Raw genomic sequence first — 27,653 nt, forward strand, 5'->3', positions numbered from 1 at the left:
CTGGATAGGCTGTATTTTGCCACATACAATGGGCACCCACATTTTTGTGCACCTTATACACACGGATCGTTATACCTGTTGTTATATCCGTGGCGTGGAACCTTTATACCCACATATAATGCACATTCTTATCCACCCCCCCCCAAATTTGGACAAAACAATACACGTTATACGTGCCAAAATGCGGTATACCCAGGGGTGGACTCGCTGATCGTAAGGTTGTTCTCGTTTTTATTTTTTCAGAAACCTCCATACTGTTTCCACAGTGACTGCACCAACATACATTCCCACCAACGCGAGGGTTCCCCTTCTCTCCCCGAGTCCTCCCCAGCACTGGTCTCCTGTCTTCCGTGTTCATAGAGGCCACTCTAACAGGTGTGCCGTGACTTGTCACCTGCTTTGACTGGCATTGCCCTGACGACTAGTCATGGCCTTGAGTCTGGACGTGCAATGGGGGGGGTCTGATTAGGCGAGAAAAGTGGCGGAGGGGCATTTGAGACCCTGCTTCCCAGCAGTTACCAGTTTTGCTCAAATTCGTCAAGTCTCTCATGCACACACATGGCAGAGAGCGTCCCAGGCAGAGGGAACAGCATGTGCGAAGGCGCACAGGTGGGCAATGGCTTTGGGGGGACTGTCCTGGGTTGCATAGTCATCCCCAAAGGGGACGTCCACATCCTCACCCCTGGAACCTACATGCGTGACCTTATTTGGAACAACACTCTGGGCGGACATAATGCGGTTGAGGATCTTGAGAGAACATCATCCCGGGTCATCCAAATGGGCCCTAAATCTAATATGTCCAGCCTCATACAGGGGACAGGAGAGGACAAAGCCCTGTGCCCACAAAAGCGGAGGTGGAGGTCAGTGTCTAGCACCCCTCCCCTCTTCTCCCTCCCCTGCCTCCCCCCTCCCTTCCCCCACACCCCGCAGGTGGGAGGTTGGCAGGTTAGGCTGGTATGCTGTGTCTCAAAGCGCCAACGCTCTAACCTTGGGATTGGTCTTTCTGGGTTGACCAGCCACGCCCCCCATCTCCAGTCTTTTCATTAACCTAAGCTCAGGTGAGCTCAGGGGGCCCGTGGTGAATAACAAAGACGCTCCCTTCACTCCTCCAGGAAATGCCCAGGGACTTAGCGGTTGTCTCCCAGGAAACTGAGACGGAGGCCGGATGCCTCCGGTTTCATGCAATAATGAAGAAGGAAAAGAGGCTGGGATCCACGTGCTTATCTAACAGATACCGACTGAGCACGTGCTCTGGGTCAAGTACAATTAAAGGTGCTGGAGACCCACCCAGCAGGGTAAACAGACGCCGGCCATAGGCCTGCAGCTGACCTCCCGGTGGGGGCCACCACCAAGGAAGGTGATAAGGAAAGTGCACGGTGTGCCCCAAGGTGATAAGTGATGAGGGAGAGAGCAAAGCGGGGGTACAATCTGAAAAGCAGTAAGGGCGGAAGGCTGTGCGTTTGCAAAGGCCGGGGAATGAGATGGGGGAGAAGCCGCGCGGATGGCTGGGGGGAGGGCATTCAGGCTGAAGGATCTGCCGCCGGTGAGTGCAAAGGCCCTGGGGCAGGAGTGTGCTGTCCCAGGCAGCCAGGCAGAGCTGGAACGCGGAGGCTGGGAGGGAACTGGGAGGCCTGTGTGGGCCACAGTGAGGACTTGGGCCTTTCATCTGAGTGGCAGGAAGCAGAGGGAGAATGCGCGCTGATTTAGGTCTTCACGGGAACCGACCGAAGTGGGGCGCGGGGGAGGGGGTCCACAGTGGTGTTCAGGTGGGAGCTGGCGATGGCAGACCCCTGGGTGGGGGTGGGGGTGGGGAGAAGCGATTGGACGGACTCTGGATGCATTTTGACAACCAGCCAAGAAATCTGCTGACGGACTGGACTGCGTGGGCGGTGAGAGGCCAAGAGTCGCGAGCCCCCCACCAAGGCTGTGGGCCCCAGCATCCTGATGCAGAAGATGGAGCACGGGGAGAGTTGAGGTTCACGGCGAAGGTGAAAGGCTCAGGGAGGCCTCCTCCCCGCGCCGTGTCCTTTGGTTCTGGTTGTAGACGGATCCCGGCTCCAGACCCAGCCCCTCGTTCCGTCTGTCCCAAGGGGCGCACGGGCCCACCCTCAGCCCTCCGGGGCCAGCACCCTTTGGGGGCGTGAGCTGCCACCTGCCACCACCAGGTGGCGCCCCTGGCCCCAGACAGAGCCACCCCAATTCAATACCCCCTCCAAAATTTTCTTTCACTTTCGTTCTCCCGGTGTCACCCGGCCTGTCCCCTTCCACACCCAGCCTGGGCAAGCCTGGTGCGGGAGGAGACATGGGCACTGGGTGCTTCAGGGGCAAGAAGGGGGCGCCCCTCCTGGGGCTGAGGGAGGAGGAGACGGGGTCGGGTCCCTGGGGAGGGTTCCAGGGATCGGACGTCAGGGTTCTTAGAAAGGGAGATGAGTTCTCTCTGTAACTGGAGCGCTCGCAGGAAACCCGACGGAGAAGGAGGCGGAAACTTAGCCACATCAAGGGGCCGAGGGAGGGGCGGGGAGGTGAAGGGGCGGGCGAGGAAAGGGCTGGGGTGTGGGGGACCGAGACCTGTTCTTCTGTCCCTTCCAAGATCTGGCTACAGGCATGAGGGGCGTCCGGCGGAGATGACAGTGTTGGCACCAGCCTGGAGCCCAGCTGTGCGTATACCAGAGGGACAAGGTGGGGGCAGGGGGCTGTGTCATGATGGGCAGACAGGTGGGGACTTGCAGAGGCGGAGGGAAGGTGGGCAGGGGTGGAGGGAGATGGGCGGGGGTGGAGGGAAGGTGGGCAGGGTTTGGAGCCGCAGACAGAGGTGGGGAGATGAACAGGTGGGGGAGATGACTGGGATGGGAGAACCAGAGAGAGGTTGGGGCAAAGGGGACTGAGAACTGGACAGTGTGGGGCAGAAGCAGAGAGAAAGACAGGGCCAGGGGCCAGAGGTGGGCAGGTGTGAGCCAGATTGCAGTGATGACCTAAACTGAGGGAAAGCAGAGAGGGGAAGAGGGGCTGGGGGCGCCTCGGGAAGTGGTGCGGAGCCAACAGAGGCGCCCCTTCCCCACAGACCCCCCTGCTGCTACTGTTGCTGCTGAGCCCAGGCTTCTGCAGGACCCCAGACTGCACCTTCCCCCACAGCCCCATCTCCTCCACCTTCGCTGACACCATCCGCAAGTTGGTGAGCGCCCTGCTCCGCCCTCTCCTGCTGGCCCTTCGGAGCCGGCGGTTCAGTAGCTGAGTCTGAGCTCCCGCCCGTTCTGTTCCCTGTGTCCGCGCCTCCCTGGGCCTCTCTCCCCGTAGGTCTCTTTCCTCCCGCCGGCAGCCCAACCTGAACCCATTTTCTCCCGCAGTCCGACTACCTGCTCGAAGATTACCCCGTCACTGTGGCCACCAACCTGCACGACGTGAGTCCCAGACGGGCGGGGCCAGGGATGGACGTGAGAAAGAGACTCTGGATGTACCGTCCCTCAAAGGACCATGCCCCTGCCCCTCTTCCCTCGATCCCCAGCCCCTCTGGGTCGCTCTGCGGGAGGAGGGACCCAGGGCTCTGGCTGTCTCTCCCCAGGACAAGCTCTGCTGGGCCTTCTGGCGCCTCGTTCTGGCCCAGCGCTGCATGGAACGGCTCAAGACAGTAGCCGGGTCCCAGATGCAACAGCTGCTGGAGGATGTCAACACTGAGATATACTTTGTCACCTCATGTGCCCTCCAGGTCAGCCCTGAACTTGGGGGGCAAGTGGGGGGGGTGAGATTCCTTCCTCGGGAATGGGAAACGAAGCTCAGCCTTATTACTAAAGATTGCTTTTTAAAGTTTTTAAAAGACTTTATTTATTTATCTTTAGAGGGGAAGGGAAGGAGAGAGGGAGAGAAATATCCATGTGTGGTTGCCTCTTGTGCGTCCCCTGCTGGGAACTGGCCTGCAACCCAGGCATGTGCCCTGACTGGGAATCAAACCGCAATCCTTTGGTTCGCAGGCCAAAGCTCAATCCACTGAGCTACGCGAACCAGGGCTAATTTTCAATTTTTAATTGTTCAAGTAGTTTCCTGTCTTTACTCCCATCCCAGCTCACCCCCCCCCCCAGCCTTCCCCACCTCCCTCCCGTTTCCACCCTACCCCGTAGTTTTTGTCCGTGTGTCCTTTATACTTGTTCCTGTATGGAGATTGCTTTTGATCGGAGCAACTCCAGGGTGGAGCTGGGGCCGCAGGCTCTCGGGCCGTTGCTTGCTGGGCAATGACACATCTCGGCACCAGGGGGTGCTGAGGGGTCTGGGCCCAGTCCACCGACGCTGAGTTTATTCCTCAGGCCCGGTTGCGGGGCGTTGCTAAGGGATTCTCTCCCCTAGCAACCAGGAGAAGGAGGGGATCTAAATACCCTCTAGACGGGGCCTCCCTGGGTCCCGTTGCTGAGTGTTGCTAAGGATGCTTCTCCTTAGCAACCAGGGGGAGCCGAGGTCTGAACTCTCCCTCTGAGACCCAGGCCTCCCTGCTCCCGGTTGCTGGGCAGGGAAGGCCCTTGACCTGAGGGGAGGCAAGGACTGATGCCGTGGTGACGTCTCCCTCCCCTGCCCCCAGCCCATCCCCAGCTGTCTTCGCTACGTCCAGACCAACATCTCCCACCTCCTGCAGGACACCTCCGAGCAGCTGGTGGCCCTGAAGCCCTGGATCACCCGCTGGAATTTCTCTGGCTGCCTGGAGCTGCGGTGTCAGCCGGGTAAAGGCTCCCAGCCACCCCCTCCCGCCCTCACAGCCCTGGCACCCCTGTGCAGTGTCTCAGACCCCGCCCCCGCCCCTCCCCCCACCTGTTCTGCTGGGCTGCGGGATTGGGGGCATGTTCCCTCAAGTTCGTGCCCCTTTCCGGGCCTCAGTTTACCCACCTCTGAGGAGGGCCAGCAATCCCTGCCTGTGTGTCTATAGCAGGACCAGGCCGCAGAAACACCGTCTATGCAAAGTGGCATGTTTACATGTAAACCTCCTAGTAGCCATTTTTTTTTTAGTTAAAGAGAAAAAAGGTAAATTCACTCTGATTCAAGATTTTTTTTTAATTGTCCCTTGTGACTTTTTAAAAAATATTTTATTTACCGATTTTGGGGGGAGGACTGTAAGATGCACTGGACTATAAGACGCACTTAAGTTTTAGAAGAAAACAGGAAAAAAACTTTGAAGCAAAAAAATGTGGTAAAATATTTAATAACATAAATAACATAGGCCGCTGCCCCCCCACCCCCCCCCACAGTGAGCCAGGTAAGCTACATGCGACTATAATACGTACCCCCTTTACTCCCAGATTGGGGGGGTGCGTCTTATACTCCAAAAAATATGGTATTTATTCATTTTAGAGAGAGGGGAGGGGAAGGAGAGGGAGAGAAACATCGATGTGTGGTTGCCGCTCATGCGACCCTCCAGGCCTGACTGGGAGAGTTATTTGAGTTTTTTATATTCTAGCCACCTTGTCATGATGTTATCGGAGTCTTTCATCCTTGTCAAGTGTGTCCCTCGATCTGTCAAGTTCTGAGAGGATCTTTTTAAAAACTCTCACCCCAAGTAGATTTCCCTCAATTTATCCCCGGATTTCTGATCTTTCTCACTCACATTTGTTTAAATATGTCATACTTTTTTCTTTCATTTTTAAAAAAAGTTATTTATTTTTATAGAGGGGAAGAAAGGGAGAAAGAGGAGAGGGACATCCACGCATGTATGCCTCTTGCGCACCCCCTACTGGTGACCCGGCCTGCAACCCAGGCATGTGCCCTGACTGGGGATCGAACCGGTGACCCTTAGGTTTGCAGGCTGGCGCTCAAGTGCATTGAGCCACACCAGCCAGGGCAAAAAAATTTTTTTTTCTTTTACCTGTCTGGGTGTTGTCTCCATATGCTAAGCTTGTGGGTTCAATCTCTCTCTCTCCCCTAGCCTTCCTCTCTCTAAAAATCAAAAATTAAAAAAAAAAAGTTGTCTAACTTAAAAAAAAGAGCCTGTCACCCACATGCAGCTCACGGACTATTAGGGCAAGAAGAGGAGTAAACCAAACCACCCAGAAGCACTAGAAACATTTGTTCCATTCTAATGTTCATCCGTCCATATGTGATCTGTCTGTGTGTCAGACACTGTCCCCAGCTCTTTTCGTATACGCATTCATTTAATTCCTGCGACAGCCTTAGGGCGCAGGGATAAGAACTGTCCCGGCCTTTCCCCGGCCTGACCCTCCTCCTCGGTCACCCCGCAGACTCCTCCACCCTGCTGCCCTCCAGGAGTCCCAAGGCCTTGGAGGCCACAGCCCTGCCGGCCGCTCAGGCCCCTCTGCTACTCCTGCTTCTGCTGCTGCTGCCACCCCTGGCCCTCCTGCTGGTGGCCGCCGTCTGGTGCCTGGACTGGCGAAGGAGAAGGTGGAGGACGCCCTACCCTGGGGAGCAGGTGAGCCGGCAGGGGCTGGGGAGGGCTGAGGGGTGACTGACCCCCAGGGGCCGCAGGCGGCCCCACCTCCAGTCCCCAGGAGCACCGACTCATCTTGCGGAGTCTTCCTCAAACTGAGGACCTTGGACTTTGTGCCTGGAAGGCTGGGAGCAGGGGAAGGGAGGGGTCAGCTCCGGATGCAGAAGTCTCCTCTGGGGCCATGAGGGGGACAGACTGGAAGAGAGAGACTGGAGGCCAAACAGGAGGTTGGGAGAGGGCCCAGGGAGAGAGGGCAAGGGCTGAGCCAAGGGGATGGAGGAGAGGGAGGGGCAGAGTCAGGGATCAGAAGGGACAGGGCTGGAAGCTGACAGGCTTGGGGGGGGTGGCAGAGATGACCCTGGGTCTGGCCCCCTGACTGGGTCTACGGTGGGGAGCCCCGGAAGGAGGGAGACTAGAGAAAGACAATGAACTCAGTGGGGACCTGCAGACCAGGGAGATATTTGGATGCAGGATCCTGCAAGCCTGGGGACAGTGGTTTCCTGGAGCAGGGGAGGGGGCCACCTGTGCAGAGCCCTCCTGGTGTGGGAAATATCAGGGTGTCCCAGGAACTCCGGCCAGTCTGGGGTCGTTATAAGTTGGGGCTTGAAAAATGCCACAGAGAAACCCAGGCAAGGGAGCCGGGACTGCCTGCCCATGTGGCCTCGAGAAACGGGGCCCGTGTGATGGAGGAGAGAATGTGGGACCGGGTGCGGGGGGAGGAGGTGGGGGGCTGGAAGGGAGACTCTGCTGGGGTCCCAGAGGAATCTAACCAGAAACATTCTGCAATAATCACTTTCCCATCAGTGCCTCAGGGACACGGGCCTTGTGCCCAGGCTTTCCACAGATTCACTCACTTCATTGAGAAGCGGGTGTCATTATCATGCTCATTTCGCTGAGGCTGAAACCAAGGCACAGAGAGGTAAATACTTTGCTGAAAGTCACACAGCTCGTGAGCAGCAGAGCTGAGGTTTGACTCTGGGCTCTCTGGTTCTGGCATCTGGGCCTTTTACTCTTCGGCCTCGATTTCCTTATCTGTACGAAAGACTAATACTAGTCTCTCTACCATCCAGCTGTGCAGAGGTAAAGAGAAGTAGCACAGGTAAAGCCCTAGTGGGTCGTGGTCCAATGGAAACAGACCACAAGCCACACGCGATTTTACATTTTCTAATATCACATGCAAGAAAATGTTAAAAGAAACCAGCTGCTTTTTTTGGAAAGGATTTTATTTTTTACTTTTAGAGAGAAGGGGAGAGAGGGAGAAAAACATCAATGTGTGGTTTCCCCTCATGCGCCCCCTACTGGGGACCTGGCTTGCAACCCAGGCATGTGCCCTGAGTGGTAATCGAACCAATGACCCTTTGCTTCACAGGCTGGTGCTTGAGCCACACTGGCCAGGTTACTTTAAATAATGTATTCTATTTCATACTCTGTATCCAAAAGATTTCAACATGTAATCAATATACTTTTTAAAATCCTCTCCAAGGATGAGGACGTTTATTGATTTCATGGAAAGAGAGAGAGAGAGAGAGAGAGAGAGAGAGAGAGAGAGAGAAAAGCATGGATGTGGAAAGGAAACATGGATTGATCGCCTCCCCTGTGTGCCCCAACCAGGGATCAAGCCCACAACCTTTTGGGCATCAGGACGATGCCCAATCAACCAAGCCACCCGGCCAGGGTATAACCAGTATTTAAAAAAAAACAAAAACAAAAAACAACTATTACCCCTGGCTGGTATGGCTCAGTGGACTGGGAACCAAAGGGTCACCGGTTCCATTCCCTGTCAGGGCACATGCCTGGGTGAGGCCAGGTCCCCAGTAGGGGGCGCGCAAGAGACAACCACACATTGATCTTTCCCTTCCCCGCTCTCTAAAAAATAAATAAATAAAATCTTTAAAAAGATTCACGGTATATTTTACACCCTTTTTTCCATACTAAGCCTTCAGCGTACAGTGCGCCAGCTACCGTCATAGCACGTCTCAATTCAGAAACTGTTTTTATCAGAAATGTTGCATCCGCACTGAGATTTCATGACACACATTAGCAAAAGCAGATTCGCCTGCCCGGGTTGTTTCAAACACAGTTTTCCAGTAACTGGATCGAGGACCAGCTTCTAAATTTAATGATTTTTTTCAGGTCAGCACTTGTTTTGGAACGGTATTTTTCTTTTTTTAATGCTCACCTGAGGATATGTTTACTGACTTGAGGGGAGGAGGGACACTGATGTGAGAGGGAAACGTCAATCGGTTGCCTCCCACACGCACCCCAATCCGGGACTGAACCCGCAACCTTTTGGTGTATGGGGCGATACTCCCACCAACTAAACCACCCGGCCAGGGCTACAAATTTTCCTTGAAAATAATACATCCGGACGTTTTCTTTCCAGCTTGTCGCCGGCCACCTGTCACCCTCACAGTAACCATACTAGGAAGTTAAAATTAGGTTAAAGTGAAAAGCTCGAATGCCCTAGCCACGTCTAGGGAGGGCTAGGGGGTTCGGCTGTCTCTCACAGCCGCGATCGGGGCTGTGCTGGCGAGCTCAGAGCTCAGACCTACCACGTTTATGACCAGGGGATCTAACCTGAGGGCTGGCTGGGCTTGGATTTGTCCTGTCCTGCGCACGAAGTCCGCGAAGGCCTTGAGCTCGCTGCTTCCCCCGTCCCCTGTCCACGGACCCCCCTCCCACAGCCCAGGGAGACAGACACATGAGGACACATCTATCATCCCATTTTACAGAGGACACTGAGGCCCAGAGAGCGAAGTCACCTGCCAGAGGACACAGAGCCGGGACTCGGAGCGAGTCAGCTAGAGACTGGTCCCTTTCTCGGCAGCGCTGCCCCTGCCACTATCTCCCCAGGATGGAGGCAACAGCAGCAGCCGGCGCCCGCCCCCGCCCCACCCGCTGCCCTCTGTACATAGCCCTTGTCCCCAGGAAATTGTACATAAATCATCTTTTTTCTACCAGTTCTGGTCGGGCCTGTCTGTGGGTGGGTTGGAGTCTCGGTGTTCCCGGTTAATGCAGTGTTTCGTTCACTACCTGTTTTCCGAGGCCTCCGGAGGCCCAGGGACAAGTGCGAGGCAACCCTGGGCCCCGAGTCGGAACCAGCCCAGAACCTTCTCAATGGAGAAGGCCACACGGGACACAGACAGCCCCAGGACAGGTTGAAACGCGTTCTGTCTGACCCGGGGAGCACTTCGGGACCTCGTAGGAGGCACGGGCCACCACGTGCCTGAAAGCCTGCTGTCGCTTGAGGGGGTTTAGGCGCTTCCCCACCGAGTCGCGCAGTCGACAGGAGGGAGATTAGCAGTCCCTCCAAAATATGGCGGCCAAGGCCGGACGGCACCGCCGCGGCAGAGTCCCCTCCCCGCCCACGTGAACTCTCGCCCCGCACAATGATGGCGGCCGAGGTCCTTGGAGAACGATTTCTGGATTGGACAATCAGAACACGACCCGCCTTCCAGTGGGACCTCCACACGCATGCGCACGACATTCTCACCAATGAGATGACAGAAAGCCATTCACGTGGTCCCAGTGACGTCCGGTCCTCCGCCCCTGTTTCAAGGGATAAGAAACCCTGCGCCAAGTTTTCTTCCTTTCCCAGGCGGCTGCCGAAGATGGCGGAGGGGCAGGTGGGGCTCCGCGCGGGCCGGCGGGGCGAGGGACCGGGTGGGTTCGAGGCTAGAACGGGACTGGCCCCATTTTCCCTTCCTACGAATGTAGTGGAACTTCAGCTCGGTAGTTGAAGAAAAAGAAAAGTAAAAGGGTTGAGAAACTTCTGTAAAGGGGAAATGAGAGATGACAATTGTGACTTCGTGCCCAGGGTCAGGTAAAGGCGGTTTCGTACATCCCCGAGAAGCGATGATGCGGACTTTCAGCCCAGGAAGGACAAGTTTAAAAGCTACGCCTCGTCGGCTTTGATTTTGGCCGGTCCTTGGCTGAATTGGACCCGTGTATTTCCAGCGATGGGGAAGCACGTGGAAGCCAAGGATTGATCAAAATGGAGGGTATTCTTCCTCTGCCCACAGTAGCCTTGCTCTGCTCTCTCGGAGTACTAATCAGGCTTCCCCTGCATCTCTGGGAGTTTGGGCATGAAATATTTTGCAGTGGGTTAATAGGGCTCCTGACTACGCAGCATTCAGAAACAAATCATCTTATTCCTTTGCTTTGAGTTTGATGGATGCTTCGAGGCTCTGTCGCTGCTGGGAACAGGACTGTGATAAAGGCCCCACAGCCCTGGGACATCCTTTGTCCTTAAACACTTTGCCTTTAAGGAAGGCGGCGTCAGTTTATGTGAGGGAAGACTGGAGTGGAGGCGGGGGTTCTTCATGTACCTCATGCAGTAGGAGCGCAGTTGAGGAAGGAAAGCCAAGTGATAGCGTTCTCAGACCATTTCCCGCAGTAACTGTGCTTGGCACAGTTTGGATTGTATGCCCTGTAGCTTAAGATAATGAAAACAGTGTTTCTGAGGCAGACATTTGTTATCCTCATCTTCCAGGTGAGGATTCCAGGTGAGGAAGTTGGAAGCACGGAGAACTGCAGATCTTTGCCCCAGATCACATGGTCAGGAAGTCTGGCTTTAGATTATGTACCATTCCGCCTTCCAACAATCCCAGCGTATATAACCAGCCCTCCATAAGAGTGGGGACTTTTGATGAAGAAGTCATAATCTGGGCATAAAAATTCCAGCCCTTCACGCAGCCGAGATGTGAGCGGAGCCCTTACCCTGTTCATTGAAATCAGGAGTCAACCATTTGCTTTTTTGGCCTCATCTGTAAAGTGAGCCTTGGGTCCTAGTATTGAGGTTTGGTACCTGGTTAGAGGTGGTACCTGGGGATAAGGTGAAACAAACTATTGGAAAGCTGTGGTTGCCTGGGGTAGGGCATCAGAAAGCCCTGTGTGACTCTGAGTCCTCTTCTCTTCTACAGGTCCTGGTGCTCGATGGCCGAGGCCATCTCCTGGGCCGCCTGGCGGCCATCGTGGCCAAGCAGGTGCTGCTGGGTAAGTCTGCCCTCTGCCTACAGCTTCCCAGATACAAATTCCAACTGGAGGTCAGTGATGAGCAGCAATCACCATCTTTCGTTTGAGTCTCAAGGCCATGAGATCAACCCCATGCACCGCTCTGAGACCTGCCACCCACTCCCTCCCCTGGGGTTGGGAGTCTGCGGTCAAATTGTTTCTGTTGGGCTGGTAGTTTATTTAAGCATGAACCCAGCTCTGCAAGTTACTGCTCTGTGGCCCAGGGTAAGAAGCTGCCCAGGTGGGCCGTTGGCTTTCTTGGCTTAGTGGTCAGGTCCTCCCCGTTCCAGTTCCTCCCAGGTAGCTGGGTGGGTGGGTGGCAGTCAGGTGTAGGAAGAGTCCTTGGGGGGCTCCCTGCGCTGTGCCTACCAGACTGCCTCACTCTCTTCCTTCCCCTCTAGGCCGGAAGGTGGTGGTGGTGCGCTGTGAGGGCATCAACATTTCTGGCAACTTCTACAGAAACAAACGTAAGTTTAGGCATGGGAGGTGGGCCAGAGGGTTGACCCGTGAGAGGCTCAGACAGACAGCCGTCTCCCCAGTGCTCGGAGGTGCTAGTTTGAGTCTCGGAGTAGTAGGCCCTGGGAGCAGGGCGTGTGTTGGAAGAGACTAGCATTTGCCCGGAGACCCCAAAGCCTCACGCTCACCCCTCTCCTCAGTGAAGTACCTGGCCTTCCTCCGGAAGCGGATGAACACCAACCCGTCTCGCGGTCCTTACCACTTTCGAGCCCCCAGCCGCATCTTTTGGCGAACCGTGCGAGGTAAACTGGGCCCGGGGGCTGCGGGTGGAGGTGGTGGGTGGCCAGTGATGAGGACTTCTCCCACTCAAGTTCGAGTTTCCTGACCATGAGATGACTCTACATGCACTACCATCTGAGGCCACCCCTCCGCCCACCTCCGCGGGGTTCCTCCCGGGCCCCTCAGTGAGGTTGCTGCCCCTCTCCACACAGGTATGCTGCCCCACAAGACCAAGCGAGGCCAGGCCGCCTTGGACCGCCTCAAGGTGTTTGATGGGATCCCGCCGCCCTATGACAAGGTAGGCTGGCCCTGGCCCCTCCACGGCGCCCCGAGTCTGGCGGGTCTGTGATGATCCACGCTTACCTACATTGTTTGACCCTCGTGAGAACAGCCCTGGCTGAGACGCCGCCCCAGCCAGCCTTCTTCCCTGTCTGTCCCTCACTCCAGGTCCCTAAGCCCCTCTCCTTCTCTAACAGAAAAAGCGAATGGTGGTCCCTGCGGCCCTCAAGGTGGTACGTCTGAAGCCCACACGGAAGGTGAGTCCAGGTTACGGTGAGCGGGCTAACGTGGGGGTCGCACTGAGGGGTGAATTTGAGGTCCCCCAGACTGGCAGATGATGGCTTTTTCTCACGATGGTCTGCGGATGCCACTGTGGGCGCTGCCGATAATGCCGATGGCTTAGCTGATGCCAGGAGAACACAGAGCCCCTTGCGGGGGTGGGGTGGGGGTGTCTTCTGATTTGAGCTCAGTGAGGAAAATGGGGTTGTTAAATTCCCAGGATCCTTTGAGAGGAGGGTATCAACCCCTCCCCCCAGCCCAGGCTCTCAGTTCTGTACAACTTCATCCCCCCCCCCAGTTTGCCTACCTAGGGCGCCTGGCCCATGAGGTCGGCTGGAAGTACCAGGCAGTGACAGCCACTCTGGAGGAAAAGAGGAAGGAGAAGGCCAAGATCCATTACAGGAAGAAAAAGCAGCTCATGGTGAGGTCGGGCGGGGGGGTACAGGGCACCACACTCCTGGGCAGTGGTCTTACTTGCCCCCAGAGGGCTCGGCTTCGGGCCCAGCCTGGAGGTGGCAGTGGGTCTGTGTCCCTGGGGTGGGGGGATCCCAGGTAAGGCCGCTGACCAGGGTCTGTCCTTCTGACCCCACAGAGGCTGCGGAAACAGGCCGAAAAGAACTTGGAGAAGAAAATTGACACGTACACACAGGTCCTCAAGACCCATGGACTCCTAGTCTGAGCCCAATAAAATTGACTGTTAATTCCTCACACTTGGCCTGGCCTGCCCTTCCTCCATCGCCGCCCTAGGATGTAGGGGACCCCGAGGGGCTGTTTGGGGCCTCTGGCGCCCTGGGCCTTAGAAGGCTGGGAACACAGAAGGGGCCTTAGTCACTGCTGTTTACGAAATGCCTTTTAAAAAACAGATGTGGCTCTAAAAGCTGTACAGCGTGATTTGCCGGTGACCCACTCATTCAGAGGAGCTTTGGGAAACCAACCCTTGGAACAGCTAGTTCCCTTTCGGTAGTTACAGATGACCTGGAAAACTCTCGAACTTCCCACATGGTCAGACACCATGCCCTGCAGCTGCTAGGATGTGGGCGAGTGTGGGGACTGGACGAACTCGGTGCTGGCTGAGGGCACTTAGAGGTGCTCGGCCTCAGAGTCACAGGTGTCGCCCTTGCATGCTCCTGTACCTTGTGATCACACGTAAATAAATTATTTTAAAGAAATCTGGCGTCTTTGCAGTGTGTGTCTGCAGTGGAGGCAGGCCCTTGGCATCAAAAGGGCACTTAAACTGGGTGTGCGGGGTCTGTGCACGGGTGGGGGGTGGGGAGTAAACCCTGGGAGAAATTCACCTACCCACAGTTTCCTTGAGAGGGCTGTGTGTTCCTCAATGGCCACTGTGGCTTGGGGTGGCTGGTGTCACCTGATTGACCTCCAGCTGTTCTAATAGCTGCAAACTGCAACTGCCAGTGGTTTAAAGCCATTCCCATTCCTGTGATGGTCTGTTTACCCTGCCCCACCAGGGGGCTGTGTTTTATGTAAAGCAGTCGCCAGCAGGTCCGCCAGCAGGTCCTCCAATACACCAGGAGCTTGTGGGTTTGATCCCTAGAGCACGTGCAGGAGACAACCGCTATTTCTCGTATCATTTCTCCCATCTCTAAAATAGTGAACATACCCTCAAGTGAGGATTTCTTAAAAAGTGGGCAAGAAATGTTTTGCAAGTGGCAGTTAAGCACTCGTAGTGGGATATTAAATGTCACTGTATCTAAGACAAAACTAGATACGACAGATCTCTCAGTCCCAGAATGGGTAAATATTAGCAGGCAGAGATCCCTTCAGGACCCCTTGGTATGTCCATCAGAGCCTGTCCCCACGTCACTGATGAAGTTAGGTGCCTAATTCAGTTTAATATTCAAGTGCCTGATCTTAGAACCCAGGGAGCAAATTGAGGTAGTTCACAGGCAAATTAGAACTATCGCGCCATGCCATTCTATCACACTTAATCTTTCCAAAATGTCCCAAGATGCCAAGGGCTTACGTTTTCTCAGTCTGGCATTGGGCTCCCACTCTTCCCGGGGCTCCTGAGACTGAAGACACCTGCGGCTGAATTCTAAAGTTTGGCAGAACAGTGTGTTAAAACAGTGCACACAAGAATCCCACCAAAAGCATGATCTGTTAAAAAGATAAATCTGGCTTTATAAGAACAAAACCTTGAAGACAGACACAAAAAGATAAATCACGAAGAAGATGATTCCCTGGCTGGTGTAGCTTAGTGGATTGAGCGAGGGCTGCGAACCAAAGGGTCACCAGTTTAATTCCCAGTCAGGACACGTGCCTGGGTCGCGGGCCAGATCCCCAGCATGGGGTGCGTGAGAGGCAACCACACATTGATACTTCTCAACTTCTCTTACCCCTCTCTAAAAACAAATAAATAAAATCTTAAAAAAAAAAAAAAAAAAGATGACAAATCACAGAAAAAATATTTGCAAATCATTTCCCTTTTGAAGGACTTATGTCTTAAAATTCAGTAATAAGGAGAAAAACCAGCCAGGGCAGCAGGAACATTTTCAAAGCTCTGGTTCCATCTTGCCCAATTCCTCGCCCGGGCAGCACTTGGGCGTGCCCATCCAGTCCGAGGGAGTGTCACTGGAGAGGGTCTTGTCTTGACAGGTATTCCTGTGCTTACCAGGAATGTCTCCAGGTCTACTAGCATTTGCATTTCTGTTATGAAATGCTTGGAAACAATGTCTGTGAAATCTGGCAGAGACTGGGAAATATTCCCTAATTAGGAGGTTATAACTAGCCCTGGCTGGTGTGGCTCAGTGGACTGAGTGTGGGCGTGCGAACCAAAAGGTGGCCAGTTTGATTCCCAGTCAGGACGCAGGCCTGGGTTACGAGCCAGGTCCATGGTGGGGGGCGCGCAAGAAGCAATCGATCCGTGTATCTCTCGCACATTGCTGTTTCTCTCCCTCTCTTTCTCCCTCCCTTCCTCTCTGAAAATCTAAAAACTAAAAAAAAAAAAAAAGGTAATAACCAGAGTTGGCTGAAGTTTGTTATTGGACACCAAGTCTATTCACAATGCAGGTCCAAAAAAAAAAAAATCGACCCATCCATAAAATAAATAAATAAAATGGAATACAAATGAAAACCAAAAAAAGTGTATTAAGGGAGGAAGGAAAGGGAGAGACAAAAAACCTGGGGAGAAAGGTCTTTGATGAAAATGTAGACTGTTATTTACTATTGTGAGTTGTGATGAACAAGCTAAGGATCTAAACATCTCTAAATTGCCCCACCCTTTCAAAGTGAAGCAGTATTTCTGTCCCCTTATCATGGAAATCTCATCAGCTGCTCTGAACAATTTGCAAAATGTCGAGCGAGCATTTCAAAACCCAGAGAGGAAATCACACCTAATCCCACCTCCTGCAACTGCAAACCACTGGGGTAAGTGTTGTCTTCCAGGCTTGCTTTTTTCTCATAGGTTGGCATACATTGTAAATAACAACTGTGGTCCCGACTTCTAAAAACATCTAATATCATAAATCCTTTCCAAGTCATTCAAAAATTCTGGAAATTATTATAATTTTTTAGACCGTGGATTTTCACACTTAATTCCTGTGGGGTTTATTTTTTTTTAACTTTAAAGATTTTATTTATTTATTTTTAGAGAGAGGGGAAGGGAGGGAGAGAGGGAGACAAATATTAATGTATGGTTGCCTCTCCTGCGCCCCCCACTGGGAACTGGCCTGCAACCCGGGCATGTGCCGACTGGGAATCAAACCACGGCTGTTTGGTTCGCAGTCCTGGGCTCAATCCACTGAGCTACACCAGCCAGGGCTTGGAAATTACTTTCTTAAAAAAAAAAAAAAATCCATACAGAGCTAGTACAGAAGGCTGTAAAAAAAAGAAGTGAAAAGCCCCTTTAATGCTATCCCCACAGGGACTGAAACTACAATAAAAAATGTATCATTCGAAATTCACAAAGCTATGAAGTGTAAAGGAATTTTAATTAAGCTTTCAAATAACTTATTGTGTTTGTAGCATTTATACTTCATATACTTTGCACTGCCGTACGCGGTAGACGTTAGCCCAGTGTGGTCACGAAATTTTAAATCTAATAAAGTTAAAGTGAAAAATTCAAGTCCTCAGTGGCTACCGTGTTGCTCAGAATAGGAACAGACATTTACGTTATAGCTGCAAGTTCTATTGGGCCACGTGTTTACAGAGAACCAGCAGAAGGGCTTTTTTTTTTTCTTTTTCACTACTCCATCGTCTGGGGATAAAATGGGACAGATAAAACAACTTTCATTGAACTTCAAAAAGGCTCCAGGGCAGGCCCCGCCCCTCGCAAAGATGGCGACCCCAGTGCGCGGGCTCCTATGATTTCCCGGTCGCGCGCAACCTCCCCCCCCACCCCCGCGGAAGATGGCAGCCACCGTATTCCGTTTGCAATCTGTACGGATACCGCCACGCGGCCCACCATGCCCACGTGATGTTACGGCCCGTAGGGAGAAGACCTGCTCCCTCTAACTCTCGCGATATCGTAGGGCTGAAGGCTGGCCACGCCTCCCTAGTATGAACTAGCAGGCCCAGCGTTCGGAAGTCGGGACTATCGCGAGACAATATTTACCTCCTCCCGCCCCTTTGTCCTCTGCCATTATGGCGGGGTCCGTACAGTCTCCTAGTCACGTGCTTCATTAGGGCCCTCCTTAGGTCAAAGTTGTGCCCAAGGCACCGCCCCTAATTGTACTGTCCCTCTAGCCTGTATTCGTCACTTCCTCTCTAGCCCCTGCGCAGTCGATAAGGAAACCCGGACGCTACCACGGCTTCCTTTTTTTCAGGCGGCCGCGAAGATGGCGGACATTCAGGTACAAGCAGAGGCCCCGTACTGTGGTGGCCTGGCCTTTTCCGGGCCCCGGGGGCGTATCCTGGAGAACAAGATCCCGCGCCCCAATCTGGGGGTTAATTCCGGGCGCCCTGGATTTCCCGGGGGTGAATTCGGGCAGAAGACGTGTGTCTTTGCCGTATCTAGATTAGCGTCACTTAAACCCTGGAAGCTCCGCACTCGGAAGTCTTATATATTATATAAAAAGTGAATTCTGGACGGATATGTCTGTGTTTTGTGGGATAATCCTTGCTGAAAGGTGTCCGGGGTGTTTGAGCTATGATTGTGACTCCGGGCTGTAAAGAGTGAACTCTGCAAGGCGATGGGGAAGTGTTGTAGAGCTTAAATATGGAAATAACCTGGGATTTAGCGCTGAATTTGAATTAGAGGTAAATTTGGGGTAAGCGTTTCGGGAGGTAATTCTGGGGCAGTGGGCCACAGAGGCCAGCGTCGCAGAGGATGGGACCTGGGGGTTTCTGGGAAGCTTTCCAAGCCCGGTGGCAGCCTGGTCCAGGCTCACCAGCTTCCTCGTCCCTGCAGACGGAGCGTGCCTACCAAAAGCAGCCCACCATCTTTCAAAATAAGAAGAGGGTCCTGCTTGGAGAAACTGGCAAGGAGAAGCTACCGCGATACTACAAAAACATCGGTCTGGGCTTCAAGACGCCCAAGGAGGTACGGGAATCCTCAGAAGGAGACTCTGGTCTCTGCACGTGGGTCCTAGCTCTCGTTGCCCCGCCCACACCTGAGTGTCTGCTCCGGGTGCTGCTGGGAATTGTAGTTTTTCTTGGGGCCACACCCCCCCGTTCTTTTCAGGGACTACCTGTTCAAGCCTTACTTCTCTTCCTCATCCCTTCAGGCCATCGAGGGCACCTACATTGACAAGAAATGCCCCTTTACTGGTAATGTCTCCATCCGAGGGCGCATCTTGTCTGGTAAGTGGGGCTGCCTGGGGGCCTGGGTTCTGATTTCAGGGGCCCTGGCAGGTGATGTCTATTTTCACGATGGTCTTCTGATGCCTGCCACAGGCACTGCTGAGAAAGCCACTTGGCAGAACTGATGCCAGCAGCACAGTTTCTGGAGAAACCTGCTTAGCAGCTCCCTGCATGCCCTGGGCTGCTGGTACCCCCCCTTTCCCAGGAAGCCTGATCTAGAGTCTGTCCCCTCCCTCAAGGTGTGGTGACCAAGATGAAGATGCAGAGGACCATAGTCATTCGCCGAGACTACCTCCACTATATCCGAAAGTACAACCGTTTCGAGAAGCGCCACAAGAACATGTCAGTGCACTTGTCTCCCTGCTTCAGGTGAGCACAGTGGGTCCCAGGCAGCCCGGGCTGGCCACCCTTTCAGTCACAGTGGAGGGGGCAGGCCGCACTCAAGTCTGAGTGACTTGGGACCTGATGTGGGTATTAACAGGGACCCCCTGGGCAACTGAGGGGGTGGGGAGGCTGGTACGAGCAAGCCACCATCCTCAGGAGCCTCCAGTTCTCTAAACCGGAGGTGGCGGTTAGAGATCTGCCCCAAGAGGTCCCGGGAAGGGTCAGAGCATTTGCTGTCCCATGCCGAGCCCGGTGCCTTGGCCAGAGCTTGCACTCCCTGACAAGGGTGCAGCCGGAACTGGACCCGGGAGCTTGGTGGGGGCCTCAGCCTGGTGACCATGAAGGAGACTCTCCCCTGGGGGCTGCTTGGGGTGGCCTCCAGTGCCCCTCTCCTCCCGCGCACCACTGACGCTGCCCCTGTCCACAGAGACGTCCAGATCGGCGACATCGTCACAGTGGGTGAGTGCCGGCCCCTGAGCAAGACCGTGCGCTTCAACGTGCTCAAAGTCACCAAGGCCGCCGGCACCAAGAAGCAGTTCCAGAAGTTCTGAGACTGGAGATCTGCCTGCGCCCCCAAACAAAATAAAGTTATTTTCTCAGTCATGGGCCAGGTTCCTCTTCTGTCCGTGATTTTACTGGGGGGAGGTGTTGTCTCTGAGAGTTGAGTTAGGTTGACAAGAAAGATGGGGGGGGGTTTGTTTTGTTTACTTTTCATCAGAAGGATGGGAGTGGGTTCAGATCCTGCCTCCTGCCCTCTGGTCTGTGGGCAAAGACAACCTGTATTAAAGATGCTGCACTTCTCTGTCTCTATTTTGGTCCTTGTCACCTACCTGTCACTGAGCTACTGTCCCGTCCCCCCAACCCCCTAGTCTCTGGGGAGGAAGTGAGTGAGGGCGGAGGCCCCTGGGTTCTCAGGCCCTTTCTGGCCTTGGGGAGGGAGGAAGAAGCAGCCACACTCTGGGTGGGGGGGTGCTGGGGGGGCTTTAAGTCACAGCTGCCTAGCTCTGAACTAAGAAGGCCTTGACCTCAAACTTACCTGCCTTTCCTCCTGTCAGCAAAGTGGGGGAGTGGGGCAGAGAAGCAGGGCAGGGGCTCCCCTTTACCCTGTAGTGAGTCCCGTCCCCAAGTGACCGCCATTCCCATTTGCACGTCAGCAGCCTCATCTGAGGGGGCAAGCTCTTTGCTTGGAGTCCCAGTGAGTACCTGAGCTCCAGGTCTGGTTCTGGAAATTTCCTTTGCAAGTATGAGTGAGGAAATTGGCCTTGAGGGGAAGTTGCATGAGGAAGCCAGGATGAAGCACAGTCGGGCTGCTCAGGAATGGGCAGGGCATCCTTGGAGGGGACGGACAGGGAGGGACAGAGCAGGCAGGGGCCTTGATGAGGAGGTGGGACAGTGGGGACGGGTGGGCAGGTTTAGGGAGAGGTGGCCCCACAGTGCAAATGGGAGGGCTGGGCCGTCAGTAACAGCAGAAGGCAATCTGTCAGAAGCAAGAACCCAAGGAAAAGGGGCAGGGACCTTGGGTGTCATCACCAGGTCAGTTTCAGCTGGACGCAGAACAGGGACAGACCACAGATGGGGCAGAGTCAGATTTCAGGAACGGGGGGGGGGGGGGGAGCAGGAGAAAGGCTGGGGACAGGGAGGCAGGGACTTCTGCAGGCGAAAGGAAGACCCTCACCCAAGCAGTGGCGCAGGCTTGGCGACAGGAGGAGGAAGGTGCTGGAGTCTTTGCCGCAGGCTTCGCCCCTCGGGGCCTGGCGCTGAGGGGTCCCCAGGTCCCTGCCCCCCATACCTGTACCAGGGACTGCGGCACACCACTAGTACAAGGGTTGGGAGACAGGGCCCTGAGGAGAGGGGAGCCACCACGGAATGGGCCCAGCAGCTCCTTTTTACCCTGCGAGGGCGGGGGTTCCTGCCAGAGGAAGTGGGGCCACATCAAAGTGGGCAGGAAGGGGCAGGGACAGGTCAGGAGGGGGCACCGCCCGGATTTCAGCCTTCAAAGCCCGCCCCGCCCGGGCTTGAGGGCTAGAGACCCTGCGGGAGGGGGCTCGGGACCCCGTGGGAGCCCAGGCTGCCCCGGAGCCCCCCCACCAACTGCAGGTGCTTCCGTTCAGGGTGGGGCGCCCTGTTTACAAAAACAACAGCCCAGCTCCCTGGTCTCCTCGCAGCAGTTGTTGGGGCGTCTCTGGGGCAGTGCCTCAGGTCAGGCTCCCCAGCCTCGGGTGGTGCAGGCACCTCTTGTGCCCTGGGCGCACCTCTGGTGGGCCAGGTAGCTCGCAAGGAGACCTCTGGGCCCCGACAGTTGAAGAGTGTGACTGTACCTGCGACAGCCCGGTGGCAGCGAAAGCCAAGTCCTACCTCGGGATCACTGCCCTCTGCCCTCTGCCCTCTGCCCAGCGGCCCTCCTCCTCCTTCCCTCCCTCTCTCTGTCCCCCAGACCTGCCCCTCCGAGCCGCGGCTCAGGGTGCGCCCCGCACCTGAGCACTCTACCCAGGCCCCACCTGGCTCCCTTCCTCCTTAGCCTCTGACCCTCACTAACCTTTCCACTTGGCAATACCTCCGACCCTCCCAATGCCCCTTCCCTGCTTTTTCTCCGAGGACAGGTAAGACCTATTTATGGCGTATTTGTGGATTTCGTGTATGACTGCTGTGCAAGGGTGTGTAGTGACCTGTCGGCCTAGGGAGCCCCTGGAATCCCAGCGCCGGGAGGGCAGGCAGGGCTGTGCGTCCCTGGAACGAGCGGCAGGTGCTGTGCACATGAGTGCTTGAGGGAATGAAAGGGTTTGGAAGTTAAGTCTCCACGATCTCACTGGACGAGCTGGAGAAGACACGCAGTCAGCAGAAGCAGGGACCAGGAGCAGGAACCCACGGACCTGAGCAGTAAGACTGCCCAGGCTCGGTCCTGAACTCTAGCCCTGCTTCTCATGAGCAGCGTGAGCAGGGGAGCCCCACCCCCAACCACAGATCCTCCCTCAGTGGCCTCACCTGTAAAATGGGTTCTTGCCGCCCTGCCCCCCCCTCTCCCGGCCAGGGGAGGAGACGTGTTCACGTGTGTGAGTGGGGCTGAACTGGTTCTGCTAAGTGATATGAGGGAAGTAATCACGCCCAAGCCCTGAACCTCGTCGGAGCAGGCTCCGGTGGCGCCCGGTGCAGCACGCCCCCCAGCGCCTTTGCTCCCTGGGTGGGCGGCCCCAGCGGCATCCCGCGCTCTGGAATCCTGGGCGTATTATGGGAAGCCCTGGCAGTAGGTCAGAGGATCTTGAGTCTGCTTTGGCATGCCTCTGGAATGTTCTGTTGCACGCCTCTTACAGGAGGCCCCAGTGACAGAAAAGACAGCGCAGGCACATTTTCATAGGGGGCCCTGGGTGCAGGAGGACAAGCAGGCCCCAGGCCTGGAATGTGAACTCAGGGCATGTCAGGGGTGTGTTAATGTGCCATGGCCCCACACCTGTCTAGTGGGCCACAGGAGAAATGCTGCCTCAGCCAGCCCCACCGACACTGTGGCAGCCCCTTGGTGTCCGGTGAGAGCCAGGCCCAGCTGTACAGACCGAAGGGAGAGCCAGGGCAGCCCCTGTGTAGCAGGCACCCTCCTCCGCACAACTTGTCCCGAGGGCTGTGGGCGGCTGGGTGGCTGAATGGGAACGGCTTCTGTGTGTGCACTTAAGCACTTCCCGGAGCCCATTGTGGGGAAGTCTCTGGCGTCGGACGTTATAGTAGGTTGCAGCTCTATCTGCTGTTATAAGGAGAGATCTGCAGATCGTCTCGTGGGTCGGCGTCGACCCTGCCGGCACGTTCTAACAGCACCTTGGCGCCATTCTAGAAGAATTTTAGGGGCGTAACAAACCGGCCAGGGCCCTTCATTATTGCCTTCGTTCATTCAACAACTGTATACTGTGCTGGCCGCTGGGATGCAAGAGTGAGCAGGACAGATCCCGGGCCTGAGAGCTGATGACCAATCTGGTGCCACCCTGGGCATCTTCACAGAAACCTGGGATGTGGAGGTAGTTTAGGGGAACAGGTGCTATTGTTCTGTGCTGGGCCAAACCTTTGGCTTGCTGAAGCCTCTCTGCTGAGGTAGGCATAGTTGCCCCCCTTTCACAGATAAAGAAATCAAGGCTCAGAGATGCCCACCTGGAAGAGGCACGATTTGATTTTGCGTTCAGGTGTGATTGCCGCTCAGCATCAGTAGGGGGCGCTATAGTGCAGGTGCTGAGGGGAGGGGTAGACATCAAGGTGGAGATTTCGAGGAGTGGAACTCAGATCCGCCTGAGGCCGGCCGTTCACGCTCGGCCACCCCGGGGGCCGAGACGGCTGAGCAGCTGCGTGGTTGGGTTTAACACTCTGCTTGAATCGTCTAGGAATTGGAACCAGCGGCCCGCAGATGAGTAACCCGTCCTGCCGTGGGCTTTCTATTGCTTTCTATTGGCCCACGGGGACCTGGGGACAGGACCCCAGGGGATCTGGTGGGCATAGACCAGAGATCATTAGCGCAGGACTCTGGGGATATCACGGGAAACAGCCATCGGATGTATAAATGTCCCCTGAAAACAGGGCAGGACACCAGGGCACTTAGAGGGGTCCTAAAAGCTGCTTTTTTCTTTTTTAAGATTTCATTTACATATCTCTAGAGAGAGGGGCAAGGAGGGAGAAAGAGAACGAGAGACACACCCATGTGGGGTTGTCTCTCCCACGCCCCGCACTGGGGACCTGGCCCGCAACCCAGGCATGTGCCCTGACTGGGAACCAAACCGCCAGCCCCTTGGCTCTCAGGCTGGTGCTCAATCCACAGAGCCGCACCAGCCAGCGCCTTTTTTTTTTTTTTAATAGCAGGAAGGAGGTAATTTATGGGGAATAATTTGGATTTCGGGCAAAACCCTGAAGCCATTCTAACTGGAGAGAGAGGAGACCAGAATGGGGCACAAGCCCTGGCTGGTGTAGCTCAGTGGATTGAGCACGGGCCTGCGAACCAGACAATCGCGGTTCGATTCCCAGTCAGGGCACATTCCTGGGTTGCAGGCCGGTTCCCTGAAGGCCAGTTCCCAGCAGGGGACGCGCGAAAGGCAACCATACATTGATGTTTCTTTCCCTCTCTCCTTCCCTTTCCCTCTAAAGATAAATAAAAGAAATATTAAAAAAAAAAAAGAATGGGGCACAGAGGGCATCCTCCAGGACTGTAGTCGGCTGGATAAGTGTCCCCCAGAGATGTCTCTGCCCTAATCCCCCAAAACCTGCAAATACCAGACACGTGATAGAAGGGATTTTGCTGATGTGCATCAGATCCGGACCTCGAGATGGGAAGATAATCCCCGGGAATCCAGGTGAGATTGAGTCTTGTGAGAAGCTTCCGTCCTCACAAGAGTCCTTATAAGAGGAAAGTGGGAAGATGAGTCAGACAGAGAGAGAAGATCCTGGTGCGGAAGGTGGAAGGAGGCCGCCACCAGCCAGGGCGCCGGTGGCCTCACCCAGCTGGGAACGACAAGAAGACCCTCCCCTGGAGCTGCCAGATGGAACCAGCCCTGTGGACCATTTTAGAGCATCTGAGTCACCAGAACTGGAACATAAGGAGGCAGGGCAGTAAGAAGCTAGGAACATTCCTTGGTGGTGGGACAGGGAAATGGACACAGAGCTGAACACAGTGGCGGAGCGATTGACAGCCAGATGCAGGAAAGTCACCTCCCCGGAGATAACATCTCAGCCTCAGCTGCACCGCAGCTGCAGGCCCAGAAAAGCAGCAAAACCAGACAGGCCACGCCACGCTGCGACCAACTGCAGTGACAAGGACCCCCTGCCCTGGCGCTGACCAATGGGTGGAGGCCAGGACCCGGAAATGAAAGAACACACCTGGAAAACTGATGAATATTCCACTGACCCTTCCCCTGAGACCTCTCCTAAGATTCCACCTGCAAGAGAGAGAGAACAACTCAAGGCAAACAATACAGTGTGCAGGCTCCCTCTCTGGGGAGCAGCTTACGCCAATCCCTTCCCCCCTCCTTCCCCCGCAGGCAGAGTCTCCTAAATGCTGAGGGTCCCCACAGGACTGGCAACCAGGGGACAGTGGGCAGCGGCAGCTCGACCCAGGCTAATCCCCTGCACCCGTCCCCAAGGCCCCCTTTTCTCTGACTTCCCAGTGAGCTAAGGCAGCCCCGCCTGGGCTCTCCCGTTCCTTCTCCTATGCTAAGCCCTCCCCTGTTTCACTGTCCCCAACTTTAATAAATTGCACCCTCATAGTCACCTGGGCTGGTGCCGTGAAATCTTTCCCACCAAAGTCGAGAACCCACCCTGCCGGCTGGCCCCAGGCAGACCCACTCAGAGCCCTGTCTGGTAACAATAATACATCTGTATTGTTTTAAGTCACCTTAGCCCTGGCGGGTGTGCCGTGGAACAGGACCTCAGTGCCCTTTTCCTGTGGGGTCTCAGGTCCCTTGGGGTGAGGACCTCCGGAAGGCGGGAAAGCAGACTAGCTGGATGAGGGGACATCATTATGGATGGGGCATGATAGCACAGGGGCATGATAGCGGAGGGTCCCTCGCTGGCGAGGGGATGTTGCAGCAGACCCTGGAGCGTCTGTCTAATTGTTCCTATTTTTTGTCTATTGATTTTTCTCTCTGTCTGTCTGTCTGAGTACTTGGCCATCGAGTGTAACTGTCTGTTTTATGTGTCTGTTCAGCTATCTTTAATTTTTTTTTATTTATCTTTAGAGAGAGGGGAAGGGAGGAAGAAAGGGAGAGAAATATCAATGTACAAGAGACACATGGATTGGTTGCCTCTTGCACACCACCAACTGGGAGCCTGGCCCACAACCGAGCCCTGTGCCGTGACTGGGAATTGAACTGGTGACCCTTAGGTTTGCAGGCCAGTGCTCAATCCACCGAGGCACACCAGCCAGGGCCAACTATCTCCTTATTTTCCGATTTTCCATCTATCTATGTATCTGTCCGTCTGTGTATTTCTCTGTCTGCCTGCCTAGCAGCCTGTCTCTCTGTGTCTGTCTGCCCACCTTTCGTGGGGAGGTTTTGGATTGCACGGGGCCTGGTGAGGAAACATGATAGGGGAACCCAGAAATGAGAGGTGGCGGGAAGAGGGGCCTGGGAACGAAGGTCCTTCTGTGGCTGTCACTGGTTCTGTGAGGGCTCAGGACTCAGTCGGGTCCCAGGGATGGGGTGACCGATCCCTCCGGGGATGTTAGTGGAAGGTTTTAAAGACGTTATCACTGGTCTCAGGATACTAACTGGGACCCTCGGAGCATGGGGGCGCGGGCCTGAGACTCTCAGAGACCCAGGGGCTGGGCAAGGTCCTCGAGAGGGGCCCCGGCGGCACTGCGGCAGCGCGCAGGGAACGGGAGGCCCTGAGGCCCCAGAGCGGGACAACAGGAACACGACATGAGGGCTCACGGAGCCTTCAGGTGAGTTCTGAGGCATTTAAGGTGGGAGGCGAGAGGGGGCCCAGGGTGATGGCTTTTTTTTTTTTTTTAAAGATTTTATTTATTTATCTTTAGAGGGGAAGGGAAGGAGAGAAGGAGAGAAACATCAGTGTATGGTTGCCTCTCATGGGTCCCCCACTGGGAACTGGCCTGCAACCCAGGCATGTACCCTGACTGGGAATCAAACCGCAATCCTTTGGTTCGTAGGCCTGCACTCAATCCACTGAGCTACACCAGCCAGGGCCTTTTTTTTTTAAAAAAAGGTTTTATTTATTTATTTTTAGATAGAGGGGAAGGGAGGGAGAAAGAGAGGAAGAGAAACATCAATGTGTGGTCGCCCCTCTCCTGCGCCCCCTACTGGAGATCTGGCTGCAACTCAGGCATGGGTCCTGACCAGGAATCGAACTGGCAGCCCTTTGGTTTGCAAGCCAGCACTCAATCCACTGAGCCACACCAGTGAGGGTCCAGGATGATGGTTTTCAAGGTCCTTGAGGGTTGTGTTGCAGAGCATTGGGCACTTCATATCAAGGTCCAAAGGACATTATAGTAGGATCCTAAGGGCTTTTACTTAAAGTTTTCTTAAGATTTGAAAAATACCCCGGCTTGTGTAGCTCAGTGGATTGAGTGCGGGCCTCCGAGCTAAGGGATCACGGTTCGATTCCCAGTCAGGGCACATGACTGGGTTGCAGGCCAGATCCCAGTGGGGGACACACAAGAGGCAACCACACATTGATATTTCTCTCCCTCTCTCCTTTCCTTCCCCTCTAAAGATAAATGAATAAAATCTTTAAAAAAAAGATTTGAAAGTGCTCGCTTTGGCAGCACATATACTAATATTGGAACGATACAGAGAAGATTAGCATGGCCCCTGCGCAAGGATGACACGCAAATTCGTGAAGCGTGCCATATTTTTAAATATTAATTTCTAGCCCTGGCTGGTGTAGCCAAGCGCGCGACAAAAGCTAAACCCCCCCCCCCCCCAGAAGAAACTCAAAAAATATTAATTTCTAGACTGGTATTTTGTCAAGGGTGTTTACAATCAGCATTTCATGTTTGTGTTTTGCCCTTGGAGTTCTCTAAACAATAGAAATAAAAGTTGGTGATCTTTAAAAAAATTTTGAAAAATATTTTATTTATTTTAATGTTCACCAGAGGATATTTTCTCACTGCTTTTTAGAGAGTGAGAAAGGGAGAGAGAAAGAGAAAGACACATCGATCAGTTGCCTACTTCTATGTGCCCCGATGGGAGACTGAACCTACAGCCTGGGTATGTGCCCTGACCAGGAGTCGAACTCGCAACTTCTCAGTCTATGGGACAGTGTTCCAACCAACTGAGCCACACCAGCTGGGGCTGCGGGCCTTGACCGTAAG

General features: G+C 54.7%; 3 protein-coding genes, 1 long non-coding RNA gene and 6 other non-coding genes across 12 annotated transcripts; 9 read left to right on the top strand and 1 right to left on the bottom strand.

Moving 5' to 3' along the window:
- Positions 1–1,906: 1,906 nt before the first annotated feature.
- On the top strand, positions 1,907–9,545 carry FLT3LG (fms related receptor tyrosine kinase 3 ligand). Of its 3 annotated transcripts, none has more exons than XM_053659782.1 (8): positions 1,907–1,988; positions 2,591–2,657; positions 3,062–3,172; positions 3,345–3,398; positions 3,560–3,703; positions 4,565–4,703; positions 6,213–6,400; positions 9,151–9,537. In XM_053659782.1, the coding sequence occupies exons 2-8, from the start codon at positions 2,625–2,627 to the stop codon at positions 9,331–9,333; spliced, it is 852 nt and encodes a 283-aa protein (XP_053515757.1). In that variant the 5' UTR covers positions 1,907–1,988; positions 2,591–2,624; the 3' UTR covers positions 9,334–9,537. The 3 variants fall into 3 exon arrangements, with proteins under 3 accessions (XP_053515757.1, XP_036996804.2, XP_036996803.2); XM_037140909.2 differs by lacking the exon at positions 1,907–1,988 and adding an exon at positions 2,216–2,288 and having other exon boundaries at positions 4,619–4,703; positions 9,151–9,545; XM_037140908.2 differs by lacking the exon at positions 1,907–1,988 and adding an exon at positions 2,216–2,288.
- Positions 9,546–9,795: 250 nt separating this feature from the next.
- Positions 9,796–13,432, top strand: RPL13A (ribosomal protein L13a). Its single transcript, XM_037140911.2, has 8 exons — positions 9,796–10,044; positions 11,341–11,413; positions 11,833–11,898; positions 12,088–12,189; positions 12,379–12,464; positions 12,643–12,702; positions 13,023–13,145; positions 13,317–13,432. Exons 1-8 carry the CDS (start codon positions 9,808–9,810, stop codon positions 13,401–13,403), a joined length of 834 nt encoding a protein of 277 aa, XP_036996806.2. The 5' UTR covers positions 9,796–9,807; the 3' UTR covers positions 13,404–13,432.
- Positions 11,461–11,544, top strand: LOC119046036 (small nucleolar RNA Z195/SNORD33/SNORD32 family). Its single transcript, XR_005081895.1, has one exon. It is a non-coding gene; the product is annotated as a small nucleolar RNA Z195/SNORD33/SNORD32 family (small nucleolar RNA).
- Positions 12,227–12,311, top strand: LOC119046035 (small nucleolar RNA Z195/SNORD33/SNORD32 family). The gene has a single exon (XR_005081894.1). It is a non-coding gene; the product is annotated as a small nucleolar RNA Z195/SNORD33/SNORD32 family (small nucleolar RNA).
- Positions 12,505–12,574, top strand: LOC119046037 (small nucleolar RNA SNORD34). The gene has a single exon (XR_005081896.2). It is a non-coding gene; the product is annotated as a small nucleolar RNA SNORD34 (small nucleolar RNA).
- LOC119046032 (small nucleolar RNA SNORD35) lies at positions 12,775–12,861 on the top strand. Its single transcript, XR_005081891.1, has one exon. It is a non-coding gene; the product is annotated as a small nucleolar RNA SNORD35 (small nucleolar RNA).
- Positions 13,433–17,422: 3,990 nt separating the features above from the next.
- Positions 17,423–19,468, top strand: RPS11 (ribosomal protein S11). The gene is made up of 5 exons (XM_037140906.2): positions 17,423–17,532; positions 18,090–18,221; positions 18,406–18,481; positions 18,721–18,850; positions 19,293–19,468. The coding sequence occupies exons 1-5, from the start codon at positions 17,518–17,520 to the stop codon at positions 19,414–19,416; spliced, it is 477 nt and encodes a 158-aa protein (XP_036996801.1). The 5' UTR covers positions 17,423–17,517; the 3' UTR covers positions 19,417–19,468.
- On the top strand, positions 18,528–18,615 carry LOC119046033 (small nucleolar RNA SNORD35). Its single transcript, XR_005081892.2, has one exon. It is a non-coding gene; the product is annotated as a small nucleolar RNA SNORD35 (small nucleolar RNA).
- On the bottom strand, positions 18,720–20,628 carry LOC128626609 (uncharacterized). Its single transcript, XR_008390580.1, has 2 exons — positions 20,541–20,628; positions 18,720–20,196 (listed from the first exon to the last, which is right to left on the bottom strand). It is a non-coding gene; the product is annotated as an uncharacterized LOC128626609 (long non-coding RNA).
- Positions 20,629–27,088: 6,460 nt separating this feature from the next.
- On the top strand, positions 27,089–27,195 carry LOC119046034 (U6 spliceosomal RNA). The gene has a single exon (XR_005081893.2). It is a non-coding gene; the product is annotated as a U6 spliceosomal RNA (small nuclear RNA).
- Positions 27,196–27,653: the final 458 nt, after the last annotated feature.

This window comes from Artibeus jamaicensis, unplaced genomic scaffold (genome assembly GCF_021234435.1).
Source record: "Artibeus jamaicensis isolate MK-2021 breed Jamaican fruit bat unplaced genomic scaffold, CSHL_Jam_final scaffold_804, whole genome shotgun sequence".
Classification (NCBI taxonomy): Eukaryota; Metazoa; Chordata; class Mammalia; order Chiroptera; family Phyllostomidae; genus Artibeus; species Artibeus jamaicensis.

Bases quoted from the DNA above. Each gene is read 5' to 3' on its own strand.
- FLT3LG (XM_053659782.1), top strand. From the start codon at position 2,625: ATGACAGTGTTGGCACCAGCCTGGAGCCCAGCT. The intron at 3,399-3,559 runs GTGAGTCCCAGA...GTCTCTCCCCAG, and splicing joins TGGCCACCAACCTGCACGAC to GACAAGCTCTGCTGGGCCTT. The intron at 4,704-6,212 runs GTAAAGGCTCCC...GTCACCCCGCAG, and splicing joins GGAGCTGCGGTGTCAGCCGG to ACTCCTCCACCCTGCTGCCC.
- RPL13A (XM_037140911.2), top strand. From the start codon at position 9,808: ATGATGGCGGCCGAGGTCCTTGGAGAACGATTTCTGGATTGGACAATC. The intron at 10,045-11,340 runs GTGGGGCTCCGC...TCTCTTCTACAG, and splicing joins CGAAGATGGCGGAGGGGCAG to GTCCTGGTGCTCGATGGCCG. The intron at 13,146-13,316 runs GTGAGGTCGGGC...CTGACCCCACAG, and splicing joins GGAAGAAAAAGCAGCTCATG to AGGCTGCGGAAACAGGCCGA.
- RPS11 (XM_037140906.2), top strand. The intron at 18,222-18,405 runs GTACGGGAATCC...TCATCCCTTCAG, and splicing joins GCTTCAAGACGCCCAAGGAG to GCCATCGAGGGCACCTACAT. The intron at 18,851-19,292 runs GTGAGCACAGTG...CCCTGTCCACAG, and splicing joins CACTTGTCTCCCTGCTTCAG to AGACGTCCAGATCGGCGACA.